The sequence below is a fragment of the Mytilus edulis genome, chromosome 1, assembly GCF_963676685.1.
Source record: "Mytilus edulis chromosome 1, xbMytEdul2.2, whole genome shotgun sequence".
Classification (NCBI taxonomy): domain Eukaryota; kingdom Metazoa; phylum Mollusca; class Bivalvia; order Mytilida; family Mytilidae; genus Mytilus; species Mytilus edulis.
In genome coordinates, this window is record NC_092344.1 from 37816059 (window position 1) to 37837002 (window position 20944).

At 31.1% G+C, this 20944-nt stretch overlaps 1 protein-coding gene across 5 annotated transcripts in view; it reads right to left on the reverse strand.

Annotated features, from left to right (window-relative positions):
- LOC139512258 (DNA ligase 1-like) overlaps positions 1–20944 on the reverse strand; it is a 46135-nt gene that overhangs the window by 9593 nt on the left and 15598 nt on the right. For 3 of the 5 annotated variants that reach the window (XM_071299759.1, XM_071299774.1, XM_071299789.1), the window contains 2 exons: positions 5783–5837; positions 4893–5012 (listed from right to left, as the gene is read on the reverse strand). In XM_071299759.1, coding sequence (XP_071155860.1) covers positions 4893–5012; positions 5783–5837 — 175 coding nt within the window. Of the gene's footprint in view, positions 1–4892; positions 5013–5782; positions 5838–10840; positions 10996–20944 lie in introns of those variants that run through there. The other 2 variants (XM_071299780.1, XM_071299767.1) reach the window with 2 other exon arrangements.

Consider the following 20944-nt stretch of genomic DNA (forward strand, 5'->3'; position numbering starts at 1 on the left):
GACATGTATGTTTTTCTATGTTGTGATGTTACACTATTGTTTCAGATAAGGTGAAGGTTTGGTACCATTTTGAAATCTGCCCTAAGTCATCTTGTTTCTCGTTTTTTATATAGATTAGACCATTGGTTTTCCTGTTTGAATGGTTTTACACTAGTAATTTTTAGGGTCCATTACAGCTTGCGATTAGGTTTGTCTTAGCTTGTTAAAGGCTCTGTGTTGAAGACCCTACTTTGACCTATAATGGTTTACTTTTACAAATTGTGACTTTGATGAAGAGTTGTCTCATTGGCACTCATACCACATCTTCTTATATCTATGAAAATCATGCAAAATGAATTGACAGGTCAGTGTATGTAGAAAAAAATACATTGGGATTCTTCTGTAGACTTCATTCTCTCTTGTCAAATTATATTAGGTCTGATTAGGTTAAAAATAACTAACAAACACACTGAAATTGTGCAACATATTGATAGTAAAACCAAGATATGGGGGTATCAATCCATGACACAAAATAAGTACATGCACAGTCAAAACACTCAAAAAGCAAGAAACACTCTTTTATTGCTGTTCTCCATCTCAAAGAAGCAATGTCACCTTACTGCAATTAAGGTGGTACCTAACACTACAGGGAGATAACTCTGTAAAATCAGCTAAACGTTTTAATTACATTGCGTTGTGAAGGCAATATTAAGCTTCTCAAAGATCAAAATTAGTGTTTGTCAAACTGTTATATAACCAGTGTAATGATAAAACGGTTGGTTCAAATTTTTAGAAATTTTTGTATCTTTGTCAAAGGGTCAAAGTAAATACTTTGTTAAAATTTTATGAAAATTAAACGAGCCAAATTAAATTAAGTGAAGGTGTTGGGTACCACCTTACAGACAACCCCTTGCAGAAAACGTAGCAGAAAACTTAGTGACTTTGTAAGAGATTTATATATCTGAATTGGTCAGTTCAAGGTATAAAAAAGATATGTTTGAAGAGTTGCATCCCTTATTTTAACATGAATAAACATATTATTAAAAATGTTAGCTGAACTAAATCTAAAAAAAATCATTAAGCATCAAAATTGACCTAAAAATTTGGAAGCAAAACAGATATAATTTCAATTATCCAGGCTATTCCATAGATAAGAAAACATGTTTGAGACATCTGGTTTTTAAAATTGAGCAACATTATGCAACGTTTGATGTTTAACATGTTATTCTAATTAAAACAGCTGCATAAAAAATAAATTGCTGTTAAGATATGGAAGTCACATGCTAAACAGTGACAGCAAATGCATTTAAAAAATGATTAAATGTTGTACTATAAATGTTAACAGATTACAGATAATTAATTGAGTATTAAATTTAATGTATTAAAGGTTTATTTACAATTAAAAAAAGTTAGTACAAAGGAAAATATTTAACAACAAGCTACCCATCCAATGTGTCCTAAGAACAACACTTAATTTATTTTTATTTAAATTTTCACACCTGGAAACCTGATGATCCCTGCATAAGTTAATTTGCTGAACAAGCAGGTTAAAATACATATTTTATAAGGACATCAAAATGCTTATTGTTGTCATGGGTGTGAACAATATTTCAGCTGTTTTTTAACAAAAGACACTATTTTTGTCATAACATATCTGTATTAACTACACTCAGATCAATCTTATATAATAAGCTTTTCAATGGAAACATTGAGTACTTTCACATAAGAAACGTTTTTCCTTATGGTAAAGGTTATAAGAGCTTAGACTGAACAAGAGTGCACACACTGAAATGTCTCGCCTTCTTTACTAATCATTGATATTATGTTGAAAGTCCTAAGTATAAAGCTTTATTACAACTGTCACATAAACTTAACATTAACCAAGATAGCTAAACAAAGACCAATGAACCATGAAAATGAGGTCAAGGTCAGATCAACCATGCCAGACAGACATGTACAGCTAACAAAGCTTCCATACAACAAATATAGTTGACCTATTACTTATAGTTAAAGAAAAATAGACCAAAACACAAAAACTTAACACTGTGCAATGAACCGTGCAATTGAGGTCATGGTCAAATAAACCTGCAGGACTGACATATAGATCATAATATATTTCCATACACCAAATATAGCTGACCTTTGGCATATAATATTAGATAAAAAGACCAAAACTTAACTTAACTTTGACCACTGAACCATGAAAATGAGGTCAAGGTCACATGACATCTGCCCACTAGACATGCACACCTCACAATCATTCCATACAACAAATATAGTAGACCTATTGCATAAAGTATGAGAAAAACAGACCAAAACACACAAACTTAACTATAACCACTGAACCATGAAAATGAGGTCAAGGTCAGATGACACCTGCCAGTTGGACATGTACACCTTCCAGTCCTTCCATACACCAAATATACTGTGTTTTAGTCGATTTTAGTCTCTGATGCATGATTTTTTATTATTAATTGGTTTTGGCTTTTAACTAGCTGTCAGTAACTGCGAGTACTCTCAAATCGTATTTTCTTGTTAATTCGACCTGTTGATACTGTTTATAATGCCTTTTTATCATTTTTTATTTATACGGATCTTGTCTGTACACCAGCTTTGATTATTTGTAATATCTTCACTTATTCTTACAACATTTGTATAAACTTCAAGATTATAAAAAAAACGGTTTTTTTCTAAAGTGAACATTGATTGGTTAAATATTTCTCAGTCATGTCCTGTTTTTGAATTTGTTTGTTAGCTTTTTGGTCATGAATGTTTGTCTCTAATATTTAATTAACTGTGCATTTGTATTCAGATATCGCAGATCAAATTTATTCGTTCATTGTTTAATCATACGTTTTTTGATTGAGTTAAGTCTGCCAATTGATATTTTATCGTATGTTTTTCTTTGTTGTGATGTTATGCTATTGTTTCAGAAAAAGGGAGAAGGTTTGGATCCATTAAAACGTTTAATCCCGCTGCAAATGTTTGCACCTGTCCTAAGTCAGGAATCTGATGTACAGTAGTTGTCGTTTGTTTATGTAATATATACGTGTTTCTCGTTTCTCGTTTTGTTTATATAGATTAGACCGTTGGTTTTCCCGTTTGAATGGTTTTACACTATTAATTTTGGGGCCCTTTATAGCTTGTTGTTCGGTGTGAGCTAAGGCTCCGTGTTGAAGGCCGTACTTTAACCTATAATGGTTTACTTTTTAAATTGTTATTTGTATGGAGAGTTGTCTCATTGGCACTCACACCACATCTTCCTATATCTAGCCCTATTGCTTATAGTATCTGAGATATGGACTTGACCACCAAAACTTAACCTTGTTCACTGATCCATGAAATGAGGTCGAGGTCAAGTGAAAACTGTCTGACGGGCATGAGGACCTTGCAAGGTACGCACATACCAAATATAGTTATCCTATTACTTATAATAAGAGAGAATTCAACATTACAAAAATTCTGAACTTTTTTTTCAAGTGGTCACTGAACCATGAAAATGAGGTCAAGGACATTGGACATGTGACTGACGGAAACTTCGTAACATGAGGCATCTATATACAAAGTATGAAGCATCCAGGTCTTTCACCTTCTAAAATATAAACCTTTTAAGAAGTTAGCTAATGCCGCCGCCGCTGTAGCCGCCGCCGCCGCCGCCGCCGGATCACTATCCCTATGTCGAGCTTTCTGCAACAAAAGTTGCAGGCTCGACAAAAATGGGAAAGACTGCTGTCAACTTGGAAAGATTCTATTCTTGTTGGTTTTGACATCTGAAATTTTTATAAAGATTCCAAGTCGACTGCTATATTTTACAAAGATGTGGAAGCCAGATATTTACATAAATGTGAATTTAATAATTGATTTTCACACAAGAAAGTTCTCTTTCAAGTTTTTAAAGAAAAGCCTATTCATCTTATACAGCGTTGTAATAGAATTAAATTTCATTAATGATTATAATCAGTGCTATCAGTTCTCTTGGAATCAGTGTTTTATATTAGCATGGTAGAGCTAATAATTTCAAATCTGTACCAGAAATCATCAAAAGTGATTGTGTTTGAGCTCAAAGGAGTAGGTCCAGTAAGACCCGTTTTTGGCCCCAAAATATAGCAGTTTTACAAAATTGATAAAATGTAAACTTTTAGTTCTTTATTGGACAGTAGAATGCTTCTGCTACATAAATATGGGCTGTTTTTGACAATACAATGCACATATATCAGGTACTAGCACCATAAAGTCATGCTTAATTACTGGCATCTTCACAATTCTAGCTTTTTAGTTAAATTTTAGACGGTTTTCGTGTAAAAACAAAAGTGGCCGCATTCGTGTTTATCCTTAATATTGAAATGTAAGTTGTATTTTATGATAACACATAACATATATAAAGGTTGAGGATGAACACGGATGCTGCCACTTTCATTTTTGACAAATACCATCTGAAAAGAGACATTTTCCGGCATATTTGGTAAATGTTTCATATTTGAGCTTGAATCGGATCTTTTTAATGACTAAATCAGTTAAAATCTTTCACTTAAACTAATTGATTCAAATGAATTAGACACTTGAGTGTTTAAAAAGTGGTCAAAATCTTTCATCAGATGAACCTGAAATTTGAGGCCACAATCGGTCCTTACCGGACCTACTCCTTTTCACTTCATGTATGAAATGAGTTGCATTGTTTAATTTTGACATACTTTTGGCACCAGATATTACTGTAGCCCATACACACAGGCCTTGGTACAGTCCTTTGGTATTGGTTTAAAACTGAAAACAAATTTAACTAAATATTTTTCACTCATTCTAATACTGGTATATGTGTGCTGAAACCAAGAAAACTAACAGAAACACTACAAAGAGTTAACAGGTTTTATATGTGCCACAGAACACACAAACAACATTTACAAGACCAGCAATACCTATCAGTTTAATGTTGTTGATAACAGTGCCAAAATTTTTGGCGAATGCAAAATATTTTTCGTAAGATTCTTGACTGTCTACAGTTCCCTCCTCGTAGTCTGGTACCGGTGTCTGTGGGTCTATAAACAAACTTATCATGTTAAAATAAACAAACAAACATGCAGGTTTAGCAAAATATTCTTCTAAACTAAAAAATCTGGACAAACTGAAAACAATTAAGCAAATTTTAACAAAAATTAAGCATCAAATAAATGTTATGTAATCTTTTTAAAGAAATATTGATATGTGATTTAATATTGTTATACATGTTATTAAATAAATGTACATTTTACTATTTTTGTAACTAAAAAAATGTTCTAAAGTTTCACATTCAGATTATTTCAATCTTCGCACACCAATCCTAACCTGAATCACATACCAGTAGATTTCATGTACTTTTATGAAAATATTGATTTACCCAGAATGCATTTGATTCTGAAATGTCCACTGTATCATTACATATGTATGAAAATTGAATATATGTTATTTTAGTTTTAGTTTGTCCATTTTTAACCCAAAACCAATAAAAAAACTACTGCTTTCATGCATCCCATTTTAACCATGTTATATGTAATGTAAACTAAGAATTAACTAAAAAGCTCTTAAAGCAAAGTAGGTCAACCTTACCCAACTTCATTATTAAATTCTGCTTATAATTTTTAGCCAACAACGATATAATTAAGAGCAAGCTTGTGATCATTTGTATCTTGTTGTTTTATGCCGGAAAATCCTGATTTGTATTAATGTCTACTTTAACTTGATATTATCATTCTCTAAATAAAACGCTCTTTCAAGCGTTTGTTCTTCAAGTAAATAATATTAAGCATACAAGATAGGAACATCAACATACCTGGTGATGTGTTCTGCATCTCAGAAAATCTCTGTATAGATTCTTCTCTTTGGCTCTGAAAAATACAGAACATTTCAAAGAATTAATCAATGTATAAAATGGAATTAAAATGGAATTAAAACAAAAAGTTCAATGCCTATGAAGTGTAAGCATACCCACTCAATAGTCATAAATTAAAATACCGGTATTGGAAACCAGGAAGCTAGTTTTATGATAAATCAGAAAAAATATATTTGTTTGGTTGTTGAACAGTCAGACAGACAGTTCAATGGACAGACCAAGAACAACAACTAACAACAGTGCTGCAATAGAGATGGGGTGTTGCAATGCAGATCATTGTTTCACAACATGATATGACTGCGAATGTTATAATTGCCAATATAAATTGCATTATATATCGTAGTAAGTTAGAATTCTACTTTCTGACGAAGTCACAATAATCTTCTTATATGGTTTTAACTTTAAGGAATGATGAATATCATTAATTTAAATTGTCATCAAAATTCAATACATGTACTGAAAGAATGTCTATGATGATATAATGGAATTGAGTAATTAAGGAACAGGGAATGAGTGAAGAATAGTTTTCAAAGCACAATGAAGCCAATATTCATCATATAATTACAAAGTCAGTAACTCTCATTTATAAGATTGTCATTTTAATGGTCTGAAAGACTTTAAAATTGAAAATGAATAATTATACCTAGAAAATATGGCTTCATCTTACATTCAAAACTAAAAGTTAAGATAAATGATCTTGTAACAAACAATATTTTTGTCTATATTCTCTTATATAATAACTAAGAGGTATATAAGTAAGTTAGTTATACGTCCTTGGTATTTAGGATACTAGACATTAAAATGGGTAATTGTAACAAATTGAGATTAGTGAATTACCCTGTATCCCGCTTATTGTTTTGTTAGATTCCTGTATCCAGCTTATCATTGTTATATAAACCTTTGTAATTATTGTCCTGCCCGACTTCCTTTCATATTTTCCTGCTAAAAAATTTGACTTTCAAGGGTCATATACAAAGAATCAGCAAATCCCATGTCACGCTTAGACCAAAATGAGACCCACATTACTTTCTACTTGCTATAATACGCAACAAAATTTATATTACAATAACTCTATACTTTACACACAGAAAAATCATGGGGTGAAAAATAAAAAATGACCTAGATTTATGACCTTAAATTAATTCTAAACCTTTCACAAAACTTATGTATATATTTCAAATTATGATCTATTTGCCATTAAATTTCAGAATTTTATTATTCAAACAAGACATACAAGTCAAAATCAATCGTAAATTCAATGATTTTCTTCCTTTGTTGACAGACAGAATTTCACTTTTAGAGTAATGTAAAACATTCAAATTGCTTATTCATTCATCACAAAAAAGTTTAATCCTAACATAAAATATTTGAATTAAACCCCAGTTCGGTATGACATTACACAGTAAACATAATACCTTAATTCACTATCTTAATTTTAAAATACATCATTTTGTTGTACACATGAATATATATAAATAATTAAAAGGGTATGTGGGAGTTGACATCAATGAGACAAGAACCTAACAACATAAGTGTACATACATGATATCTATTACAATTGTAAAATGTATGTACAATGCACATACTATTGAATTCCAAGAAATGAATACTATTTCACTAAGAGGGATTTGATAATGCTGATGGAAGCACTTTTTGAATAAAGCAGGAAAGCCTTATATAGTACAGTTGGGGTTTATTTCACTCATTCTTTAAACATTTATATGTTAAATTTAATGTTACTCGTGTGTGTCTTGTCTTTCATTTTTAATTTTTTGACATGTTATTATTAAATGTCACTTTATTTTTCGACTTATGAGTTTGGATATCCCTTTGGCGTCTTCAGCCCCTCTCTCTTATGAATGTTGCATTTTATTGGGATATATCTTTAAAACACCATGTAATTATTATCTTCCCATCAAAATAAAGGACTCAGACCTTATGACATTTTTAATACTTCCTATTTCATTAAAGTTGTTATTTGGTTGATTGGATATATGATTGATGTTGTGGTCATGCAAAATGATAAAAAAAAATGTGGAAGGCAAAATTAGGACTGTAAGCCATGTTGTTTAAGCATATTACGAAAATTGTCGAGGACAAAACGTTTCTACATCAGATTTTCTCCTAAAAAGAATACCGCAAATGAGCATTTATACTTGAATGGAATGCAAAGATACTAATAAAAAATATTCTTACAATTACTAATCTTGACTCTAATTGAAAAATATGTGACAATGATTTGAAGAACTTACTGTAAAGTTTACTCATAAAAGATTGATAGCTGTTTTATCAACACCCAGTGGCAAATATCATAAAATTAGCTCTATATCAATAAAACTTTCAACACCAACAACATATTAAACTTATAAGACGTTTGATCATATATGGAAAATAAATCATTAAAAATGCACTAGTATGACATTGTTTAATTGGGATCAGTCAATGTACATGTATTTGAATTAGTATTTGTTCAAACAGGAAACAGGAAACATTTAAGTAGCAAAGCAACTACCGGATACAAGTACCTCTTAATCTAATAATCCTTGAATACAGTTTTTCACAAATAAAAACAAGATCAAAAATTTGAAAAAAAACCATAAGGCTTATTAAGTATATTTATTCGTTTGAACAATGCAGATAGTACTTTCACCTATACATTAAAAGTGACCTACATCTTTGACCTTTTTCAGACAAAGAGCTTTTAAAGTAGGTCAGAACTATGTCTTGTTGGTGACAATACTTATACTCATAAAAACATGGTCAAACACATGTTAAGTAAAGCCACAAGTCATGTCTGTACATATTTATAAGGTCCTTAATGGAAATTTAGCAACATTACATAGCTTGTTAATGATGTTACGGAAATTAAAAAAAAAATAAGTTGGACATGAAGGTCTACCTTAGGTCTATTAGTTAATTACCGAACATGACAGGAAAAGTAAAAATCGTGTAATATGAACAGAATAATCATGTAAATGAACTCGTTTTACAGCGGTGGTATGATATATGATTTCTAAAAATGTGTTTATAGCCACAGAGGTGTTACAGTTCAAGGCCTTATTTTGCTTCTATAAAATTAACATCAGTTTTAATTTTTTAATTTTTTTGATGAAGTTTTAAGGGGGAAAGGGGAGGGGGGAGGGGGGGTCTACCAAAGTATTGTACATACATCCTGAGAAGGAATACTATAAAAGTCTAAAACTTAAACTTGGTTTAATAAAATTGTCAAGAAGTTTCCATCATCTAGCCTTTCAGTCAGTGAAGTCAACTATGTTTTTCCCACAGTGAAAATCAGAACAGATAAATCAACTTCCATTATCAATATTTCTCAACATTTCAGGGTGGATTCAAGGAGTTTCTAAATAACTTTCTATGCCACCAATAATACCTCCTTTGTATTCATCTATTGTTCTGATTGCTTGCTTGCCCAGTAAAAATCATTTCATGTGTACCTGTGTACTAAGCAGTAAACGTAAACAATAAATCAAATAGATCTGTTCTTCAAATTTGATCATCTACTTTGGGAGCCTAGAAATTTGTACGGCTTAGGTACTGAACCCACAAATTTGAAGTTTCATATATCCTGGACTGTGCTACTCATACATAATGTAGGTATTTGTAAATAAAGGGTAAAAGCTACTTTGCCCTTAATTGATCAAATACCTTATAAATTGTTGCCACAAAGGTTCACTAATACACAGAGTATGTGGCAATCATCTTCAAACCCTTGGTATCTTATATATTGATACTGGACATAAGAAGTTTATACAAAAGGGACAGTCAAACAGATGCTCCCCAAGAAGAAGATAGCCACCTGACAATGTCCTGGTATACATATCACTATACTATGTGGCTGACTTAATATTAACCTTTATTGAAAATATCTCAAGATTTGAAGGAAAAAAGTTTAATTGAAAGAAAATATACCAATACAAAGCATGAACTATCAAAACTGTCAAACATGAAGAAAAATATACAAAATCAGCTTTATGTCTGTTCAAAGATTAAAATAATTATCTTGTATATTCCTGTTCATGCTCCACTGGTCATATTAAATTTAACTTATATATTGAACTGTAAATATACAGCTTACAATATTACTTACCTCTAATAAAAATATATATTCTTATAATTTTCCAGGGAATATTAGTGCATATAGTAAACTACTTGTTAAAATTTAATCATATGCTTCCTTAAGAGTACAAAATCCCATCTCCCATGGGTAAATCCTGAACGAGAAATCAAAACAGATCGTCACAACGTTGACAAATAGACGGTAGTTTTAAACAGGAAGTGTAATATAGTTTAATCTCATAAAAAGATTTAACAATAGAGTGTAGTAATACATACTATACAAAGGACATGAATATTATATATCAGTGTTTCATACTCCCCAATGATGCATTTACATCACAGTAATAATTTGAAATACAGATTTAGAAAATTTATTATTAAAATTTAATGAGTTGTTTTCATTGCCACTAACAAACCTAGCTTAAAAACAAATTATTACTGATATAAAGTTCTGGGACCAAACGCTTTATCAAAATTTGAAATCTTGGTGTGTCTCTTGAGTCATAGGCGTAGCAGATTAAAATTGATGCAAAAAAGCGATTTGTATATTTGTGTCAAAATGACATAGCTTAACATTTGGGACCCCCATAGTTTGATGGGTTTTCAGGAAAAGATCCATTCTAATGATATTCTCATGTCAGATGCACAATCTCGAAAACAGAAGTATTCGATATAATCTGTGCAAAGATATTTATTAGTGTTGCACATTTTGATAAAAGAAACATAATACAAGATCTTTACTTTCTGAATTTGCCTATAGTAAGCCACAACTTGTCTCCCCCTCCCCATTACCTCTTGTTTAAAATTTGAAAAAAAGAAATCAACGTTGTTGCCTTGAAAAATGAAAATTCTTTGGCAAAACACATCCCTCCTGGTTTGAAGGGTAATACACCCTTGAAACCAAACCATCTATGGCATACATACGTTTACCCATGTCTTGTAAGACGATTTAAAAGCAAGAGCATTGAAACAGCAAGTCATTGTGGTCAATTCACTGATTTATCAAACACCTTCTCTTAATGAACTACTGACTGGACAATCCACTTTACACAAATGTTTGGCCCTGAATGTAAATAGTATTCATGACATGATACTTAACACTAATCAGCTGATAACCTGTAATTACCTGTAATATGTCATAACAAACTCACACCTGACTGACTATATATATATATATATATCATCCATCACCTAACCTGACTTCTTGGTTTAAAGATCTGAATGACCATTGTTTATGTGATTGATTAATAAATGGTTGCTTAAGCCAGTGGCAAATATTTCATGACAACCATTGTTTAGGTGAATATTGACTTCAACTATATCCCATCATTATCTTGTCTTAAATGAAAAATGCATTAAATTTCACTTTATCATTTCATTGTTGTTGTTTTATCTAGGCTCCAGGATATTTTTTTGGTCTGACAAATAATTGTCCATATGTTCTTGGGGAATGTAACTAAATCTAAGTTTATTTGAAAATCTTATTTTTCATAAATAGACAGATTCATGCAATTGGCTACTACAAAAGTATGAAAACGACAACACATTTGCATATGCTAAACTCACCTGCTTTAAACCTTAATTAAAGCCACAGAATCCTATAAAATAAAGTGTGATGAATATCAAATCACCATCATTTGGTCCTTGAAGAAAGAGGGAAGAAAACAAATTTCCAAGGGGCTATTAGATATCAAAAGTCAGAGAACAGAAAACAGACAATCACCTTGACCTGAATAAAGAAAATTGACAACAAAAAACAAGTCCAAATAACACTACACAGTTGTGGCACCAAGAAACCCAATATAAAACAGGGGGTCATCTACGGTGCTCCAGAAAAGTAGGCAGATCCTTCTCCACTAGTTGGACCTGTTATATGAGGCAAAGTACATGAATAACAGATCATACTCACTGGTTTCAGTCATGAGTAATTGCAGAGATATAACCATGTTGGTCCATAAACTGAATAAATTGACATAATTTCAATGAATAATTCTTACCCAGTTTACTTTAATCATGCCAGGGATTTTATGAATGTTCTATTAGGGTTTCATCTAAATGTTGAAGGGTATAACTTGTTATTCACATTGAATCCTCCTATTTGGTATAATCCAACACTTTTTGCAAATAGTATCATTTTTAGAGGACCAATTTAGCCAACAACTAGACAAAACAGTTTCTAATATTGTAGAGAAAGAGATTAACACTTATATTTTAGCCTAATTAGCTAATTCATACACATTTTTGATCAAATTTGCTTTCGGGAAAGGATCTTATTATTTTTCTTACTGACTTATAATACATGGAAGACAGACACTAAGAGATCTTATACAACCGCTGGCTGCTTGACCAGGAAGGTTAAAGGGAAATTCTAGGAACGTGATTATGAAATAAAAATCAATTTCCTTATTACCTTTAAAATACCCTAAAGACCCCCCAGATGGACAGTTTTAATTTACCTTCATCAATCATGAAATTAACATCCTCACATCCATCTTGAAATGAACAGCTCTGGTGATAATTATATACTATTTCTTATAATATGTCACAATCATAACAAAAATCTAATAAGCTGTAAATTTGTCCTGAGACATAACCTTATAGTAAGCTTTTTTTTTAATAATTACACACCTGTTGAAATTGTCACGGAAGAATAAAAATCAGGCATGTTTACAAAAATTTTTTTTACCTGTTGATATTAAATAGGTTATAAAATAGGTCATTTGAGAATTCGAATCAATCCCATAATTATTATTTTTTACCATATAAGTAGAAATTGATGACATATAACTATGTGGTCATATGATATAAGATGGTGTAAGGGATTGGAATTGATTACAATGATTGTGTACCATTCACTACCTTTAGATTATGATCAATACTATAGTTCATGTAGGAGGACTTTTTACATATTTTTCTGTGAAAAAAATAAAAAAATAATTTCAGTCTAATCAGATAAAATTGTTTAGACTAGGTAAATAATGTAACACTTTCATTATCAAGATTTTATCACATATGTAGCATATGTGAATTTTTTCGAACTATTAAAATTGATAACAAAACAAAATCGTTGATTTTTATTAATCTACATTTAGTTTATTATCTCTAAAAGAGATATGAAACAAACCCATTGTTAGAACAAAATGTATATTTAGTTGTACAAATAGTGAAGACAGAAGGAAAAAAGGTACTTCTTTTTCTTTAAAAACCTAGAGCTCTAAAGTCAACCTACATCTTTAAAAATGGCTACTTTTATAAACAGAGTGCACATGCTGAAATGTCTTGCCTTCTTTACTAATTATTGATGTTATGTTGATAATCCTTAATATAAAGCTTTATCACAATTGTCACATATACTTAACATTAACCAAGAAAACTAAGCATTGACTAATGAACCATGAAAATGAGGTCAAGGAGAGATGAACCATGCCAGGCAGGCATGTACAGCTAACAATTCCTCCATACAACAAATATAGTTGACCTATTGCTTGCTTATAGTTTAAAGAAAAATAGACCAAAACACACAAACTTAACACTGAGCAATGAACTGTGAAAATGAGGTCACGGTCAAACTAAACCTATAGATCATAACATATTTACAAAAAACAAATATAGTTGACCTATTGCATTTAGTATTAGAAAAAAAGACCTAAAATCAAAAAATTAGCTTTGACCTCTGAACCATGAAAATGAGGTCAAGGTCAGATGACATGTACACCTTATAATCATTCCATACACCAAATATAGTAGACCTATTGCATACAGTATAAGAAAAACAGACCAAAACACAAAAACTAAACTATAACCACTGAACCATGAAAATGAGGCCAAGGTCAAATGACACGTGCCAGTTGGACATGTACACCTTACAGTCCTTCCATACACCGAATATACTAGACCTATTGCTTATAGTATCTGAGATATGGACTTGACCACCAAAACTTAACCTTGTTCACTTATCCATGAAATGAGGTGGAGGTCAAGTGAAAACTGTCTGACAGGCATGAGGACCTTGCAAGGTATGCACATACCAAATATAGTTATCCTATTGCTTGTAATAAGAGAGAATTTAACATTACAAAAAATCTTAAATTTTTTTTCAAGTAGTCATTGAACCATGAAAATGAGGTCAAGGACATTTGACATGTGACTGACGGAAACTTCTCAACATGACGCATCTATATACACGGTATGAAGTATCCAGGTCTTCCACCTTCTAAAATAAAAAATATAAAGCTTTTAAGAAGTTAAACGGCCGCCAGATCACGTTCCCTATGTCGAGTTGTCTGCGACAAAAGTCGCAGGCTTGGCAAAAATCATCATTAAAGGGGAATATTTCTATTACAAGGTTGAGTTCAATATCGTAGCAGCTACGTAGCTGCTATCAATATCTATGTAACAACTAGTCTATAGCTTCACGTTCAATAGTCCAAATCTACTTACCACTATGTAGCCGCTACGATATTGAACTCAACCCTGGTAAGAGCTAACTGATAGTCAGTGATGATGTCAGATTTGTAAATAACTGATCATGCTAATCAGGTTTTTTTCTTTACGATCAAAAGTTTCTATTTATTCTATAAAGTTTTCAAGATAATAGGCTAAAAAAAAAAAAAAAACATAATTTAAACATTAAAGGGCAATAACTCCAATAATGAGTTGACTGAATATTTCTGCCATTTGGCATATTTGAAATTCTTGTCTTGCAAGTCATTTTTGCTATTTATAGTTTCTTTCTATCAATTATGATATCAAGGTTTTAGGCATTAACACAAAACAATTATAAAATCATCATCAAAGGGCATATAACTTCATTAAGTTTTTGACTGATGATTTAGATAATCTTTGACATGTTATTGCAGATCTTGTCTTGCTGATATTTTTTGCTATTTCAAGTTTCTACCTATCTATTATTATTTTAAGGATAATACACACACAAAAAAAAAAGTTAACGGACAATGAAGATACATCTTAAGTTGATGTAGAAAGTTTAACCCATTTCTGTATCAAAACAAACCAATCTTAAGTGGTTAAACTTCCAATTAACCATGTAAGTATCTGTAAGACCTTATTACCATGTAGAGTTGTTACTGATGTAAACAATATATATTGAATTATGAATGAATAAGTCTGTAATTTGAGTGAACTACATGTTTAGTTTGTCAGCTATGTAAATATTATATCAACTTGTGACAGCTGCTCGATACAAGTTTATATCATTACAAGACAGAAATGAATCTAATGTGACAACTTTTATTGACAGAGTTGGAAATATACATCCTATTTTTAAGTTATAATCAGAAATATAAATTCTTAAAGACCTCAAGTAGAAGTAATTTAAACCACAGAATATGTTTCTCATTAAAAGTACCGTAATTGCTAGTCCTACTCTTGAAATCCGTTTTGTTTTGAGCAAGGGAATTTTTTAAGCTATCTATTGTTTGATTGTTTGATTGGCTGGTGTTTAACACCACTTTCAGCACTATTGTACTATTTCTTGGCGGTCAGTTTTTATTGGTGGAGGAAGCTTAATTGCCCAGAGAGAACCAGGACCTTCAAAGAAAACAAGGGAAAAGAACTTAATAATTTTACACTTAATTTATCAAATTTATTTGCAAAGCTTTCCTGACAGTACAAATGCTCAACCAGTGCACTTTCTAACATTGATTTTTCTCTATTACTGTTTAGTTATCTAAAGAAGCATAACACCAGGAGACCATATTTAGTACTATGTACATATTTATATAGTAAAATTGCAAACTGTAGGATACAAATCATTATTATGCTTTGCGTGTTGGAATATAAACAGTTGATATCAATTTCTGCTCATAAGTTAAACATGCTCAAATTTTTTTCAGTACTTCAGCTAGCTTAATATTCATCATTCTCTAAAATATCATCCAAATCATGTCAAGGAAATAAAATTGCAATTAGACTGATTAAATTTTCATCAATTTCTATCAATAATATTTCTTCAATCTGCCTTCCTATTTCAATCCTTAATTTGACAACGATACTATTTTTTGCAATGGTGTGTGATATTAAGAGACCAACACTCAATCAATCAAATAAAAGCTAAGGTTTATCATATCCAAGTTAAAAAAAGTAGAAAAGTTATAAATCAAATTCTCTCTCTTAAATAACTTGTTTATAATTTACGTTGTTTAATAATAAGAAGTTATACTGGTACTTAACTGTGTCTTAATAATTTTGATGCTCCAAAACCAAATCCAAATAGACCTACTTTAAAAATTTTGAGCTTACGTCCTTATAAGCATGATAAGTATTCATTTACATAAGTCTATCTACACTGCATCTGGCCTGACATGTATCCATTTACAGATACATCATATAATAATGACAAGCAAGGATTTGTATGGTATTGAATATACTATACAAATCCTTTTGACAAATACAAGAATCTTTGAATGTGTTCTTTACATTTGCTTAGAACTCAGACTGTATCCCTGTTTTGTTTTTGTTTTGTTATGTTGGCATCGCATGTTCCTCGATCTTTAGTTTTCTAAGAAATGTTTTGTACTATTGACAACTTAGTCTTAGTAGTTTTCTGAGAAGTATTTTGTAGATCTACTATTGTTTTTCTTATCTACTTTTTTGTGTCCTGGTGTTGGATGCCTTTCATCAACTTATGATTTTTAATTGCCTCTTGACCTCTTGTACTTTTTCAAACAATTACTGAATAAATAAGATATCTCCTCTGGTGATTTTCAACAAGTACATCTTTATCACTTTAACAATAACATAATTACCAAGAAACTGCTTCCAAATCACTTTACAAAAAATAAAATCTTGACGTAAATATACCATGCAACATGTTTCATTTTACTGTTTTTAAATAAAGTATGATGATGCAGAAAACTTTACAAAAAATCCATAATGAATTAATCATCACTGAAATGATATTCAACATCTGGTGGATATAAATGCTTCTTCTGTCTGTTTAACAGTAATATATATATAAAAGCAATAAATTGATGTTGCCTGTTGAAATATTAAAACAACTTGAGGCATCTGCATTGATTCTTGTAATAGTCACACCTACTATAAAATTTAGGTAGTGCATATTTTTTAAATTTCTAGTGCTCATGCATGCATTCACATTTTTAAACTGGTACATATTCAGTGGCAGATCTAGAAATTTTCATAAGTGGGGGCCCACTGACTGTCTAAGAGGGGACCCACTCCGGTCATGCTTCCGGGTGCGGGAATTTCTCGCTACATTGAAGACCTGTTGGTGACCTACTGCTGTTGTTTTTTTCTATGGTCGGGTTGTTGTTTCTTTGGCACATTCCCCATTTCCATTCTCAATTTTATTCAGTGATTCCCTATATATACAACCAAATTTTTCCCAGAAAAGGGGGGCCCACCTCTAAATCCACCTCTGACATTTTTGTTTAGAGGCCAGCTGAAGTTTGCCTCTGGGTGCAGGATTTTCTGTCTGTGTTGAAGACGCAATGATGGTGTTTGGTTTTTATTTTTAATCTTTGGTCAGGTTGTTGTCTTTTTGACACCTTCTCCATTTCCATTCTCTATTTCATGTAGGAATGTATTATGGAAAACATGTTTCCACTAACATGATACATTTGTATAAATTATTGAAAACTAACATTCTGCATTGACAATAATGTGTAAATAAGATACACCACAACAAGCTGACGCCCTCATAGGTGTATCTCAAACATGCACAAAGATGTAACTTAGTGCAGTGGTTACCGTAATTCTAAAACATATTTCTTTTGTTAAATAAACAATTCAAAAAGCTGTCATAATGACATTAAACTTATGTTTTTTCTTGAATTCATTAGTAGCATTGTCAATTTAATTCAATCAAAGGCCATTACTCCTAGTCTATAAGTAGAAAATGTCAAAATCAAACTTAAATCTCTCTTTTGTCATTAGAAAAAGCATGGTGGCCTTCAGCTGTTGTTTGCTCTTCAGTCGGGTTGTTGTCTCTTTTATATATTCCCCATTTTTATTCTCATATAAACAAATTTGAAAAGATTTAGTTTAAAAAATCTGAAGTTATCAATGGACAAGACATATAGCACCATTTTTCAATCTACATCGATAATTAAAACTCCAATAGAACAAAAAATTTCATCAAAATTATCAATTTGAACTCCAGCCCTATTTTGCCATGAGAAACAACATATTAGAATTTGAAACCATCACCCACTTATCAAACAGAAAAAACTTAAAACCCTATTTGGATAAATCAAGAACCATAACTCTTGTTAATGCAAATGATAATAATACAAAGTAATACAGAACCTTGTCACATCATAATGTGCAAACCTTTAACTCATGATCTGTATTTCAACCAAATTATCTTTCAACTTTACAAAACCAAAATGGCAAAAATGAACATAACTGTAGACCAAGTATGAACATATCCTTTTTTTGGTTCCATGAAGTCTATATTATTATTTGATTGGTCTTATACATGTGCCATATATATACAATTTAAATTTTCTTTAACCTGGTCAGTATTTTCACAAGGTGATTCAAAATATTCTCTTGTCAATATTTGTGTTACCCTTTTTACTTCTGACCTCAATTGATGATCAAGTTCAATCAATGAACATGCTTCAGTGAATATCAAATATTAAAAGGTTACTAGTGAATGAACACAAATTTGATTAAATTTCTGGTGTTCATAAGCACTTTCATGACTATGGTGAAAAGTGAAAGAACACTATAAACTAAAATTAACTCATTATTTTGCAAGTTCTCTTTAAAACAAACAATTTACCCCATACTTGTGCATTATTGCAAGAAGTATTTCGAAATCCCCATTAATTCAAGCCTATGGAAATAGTATTAACAGATGAAAGACAGTATTCAATCAAAAATCCATAAAATGTTTACTACCTTGTAATTATTAAGTATAAACAATTACTAAGGATTTATTATCATGTAAACAAAGTTTATGATTGTATATGATATTTACAAGGTGATAGTACTTATCCTAGGTCTTGACTTTTGACAAGGGTAAGGGCTAGTTTATCAGATACCTTACATATTTCTATCTATCTTATCCCTGCATGACTAAAACATTATTTGTTGTCTTGTAAATTTAACATAATACATGCATAGCCATCTATTAAATCTATTGAACTTGACCTGATGTTTGCTTTATACAATATTAAAGTTGCTTCTTGTACATAGCAACACAATATTCCCTGTAGAATGCAACACAAGTTTTTGCACTTGATATTTGATGTGCAATATATCACTGTGTACATGGTGTATAGCAATGGAAAAGGAAGTTGTTTTGCCATCTAATAAATTTTCATCTAAAATAAATATATAAATTCATCCCACATGGAAAGGACATAATAGTAGTTCCCCATATATTTATTTTTGTTCCAGAATTTGCTCAATAAACTGATGCACACAGCCTAACAACTTACAAGCATGTTGTCGAAATAAGGATTCGATACTTATGCCCTATGTTAGAATGTCACTATCTCTCCATCAATCCCCACTGTAATTCATCGCTCTTTAAAGAGCATGTAGGCACCTTGTTGTTGAATAAACTTGAGTGCTTGGAGTGATTTTTTTAATGTGCTAAATGACAGAGAGAAAAACACTGTATATGTGGGTACAAGGCTCGAGTCAAGACTTTATTTTGTATACATGATTGAATTTCATTTGATCAGAAAAGATACTGAATTTCAGCTTTGACATTCAAACAAACAGACAGCTCATATAAGAAAGCATACAGGGTAATTCCCTGTACCATGGGACTAAGAGTCATCCTTCATAATAACCTTTCTACACATGTACAACACCAATGAAGATACACTCAAATTCTTGAACTTGATAACTTGATATTTGAACCTCACTGATGTCCAGTAATAAATTATTACTGAATATTCTATTTTCATAGAAGAAACACAAAAAGATATCTTTATTCCAAAAAGATCAATACAAAAAGATCATTTTTATCAGGTTTTCTGTTGTTAATGGGAACATTTAACGTTGTGTTAAAATGTTTGAGTTATCAAAAAATCTGCCACAAAGGGAAAGTTTTCCTCAAGCAGATTCTCTATGATCAAACAAAAAGGAGAGCAAATAATCATTTTCCAGTTGTAATATTGAATGTCAAAACAATAAAATGTATGTAAATAAAAATATAAAAATTTCTATTTCATTAAGATTAAATCAAAACATGATTTTATAATAGATTCAAAGCATGAAAAGTTGTGACAACAAGGCCTCAAGGCTATAATGTCATGGTTAGCAATCAGCAAGTCAATTTAACAGCTAACCAGCAAGTCATTTAATATGTATCAACAAAGATGTTTAATGTTTCAAACATAATGGTTCCCCTGAAGCACCTTCTTGGTGTAAATTGGTACTGGTCAGTACTGTTGGAATTTTGACTTAAAAAAAGGTTGATTAGATCAATCAACTCTATAAATTACTACTTCCCATTAAATAGTACATTAGAAGTTCAAGTTACAACAACAAAACAAAATGTATTGACCTCTTTATATTAAAGAGAGGTGGCTTTTTCACAGAAGTAAACAATCATTGACCTCAGCTTAAAACCAGCTCATGTGTAGAGAGACAAAGACTTATAGGAGAATCCGAGATGAACTTAAAGACCGGGGCTAGGGTATAAAATGGAGACAATTCATGAAAATGTGTTTTTATTCAAATATTGTTAAGAATTCAGAAGCATTTTTTTAAATTAATTCAAAAATTTCTATCTTCTTTACTTTTAAACTTGTACAGTTGTCAGAACATAAATAATGGTCAGAATGACAATGCCCATTTCCATTCTCAATTTTATTATAAAGACTCCAGATACATTGTATCTGTTGTTTATATGAGTAGGTGTCGTTTGTTTATTTGCCTCATTGTTTTATATCATACAGTTCTTTTTTCTAATGTACAATTTACTTTTGCAATGCTGCAAGGTGTTCCTTTAATGAAGCTATCTGAGATTGTAATATGTCATCATTTATATATACAGAGTAAGTAATAAAAGGTTCAGGATAT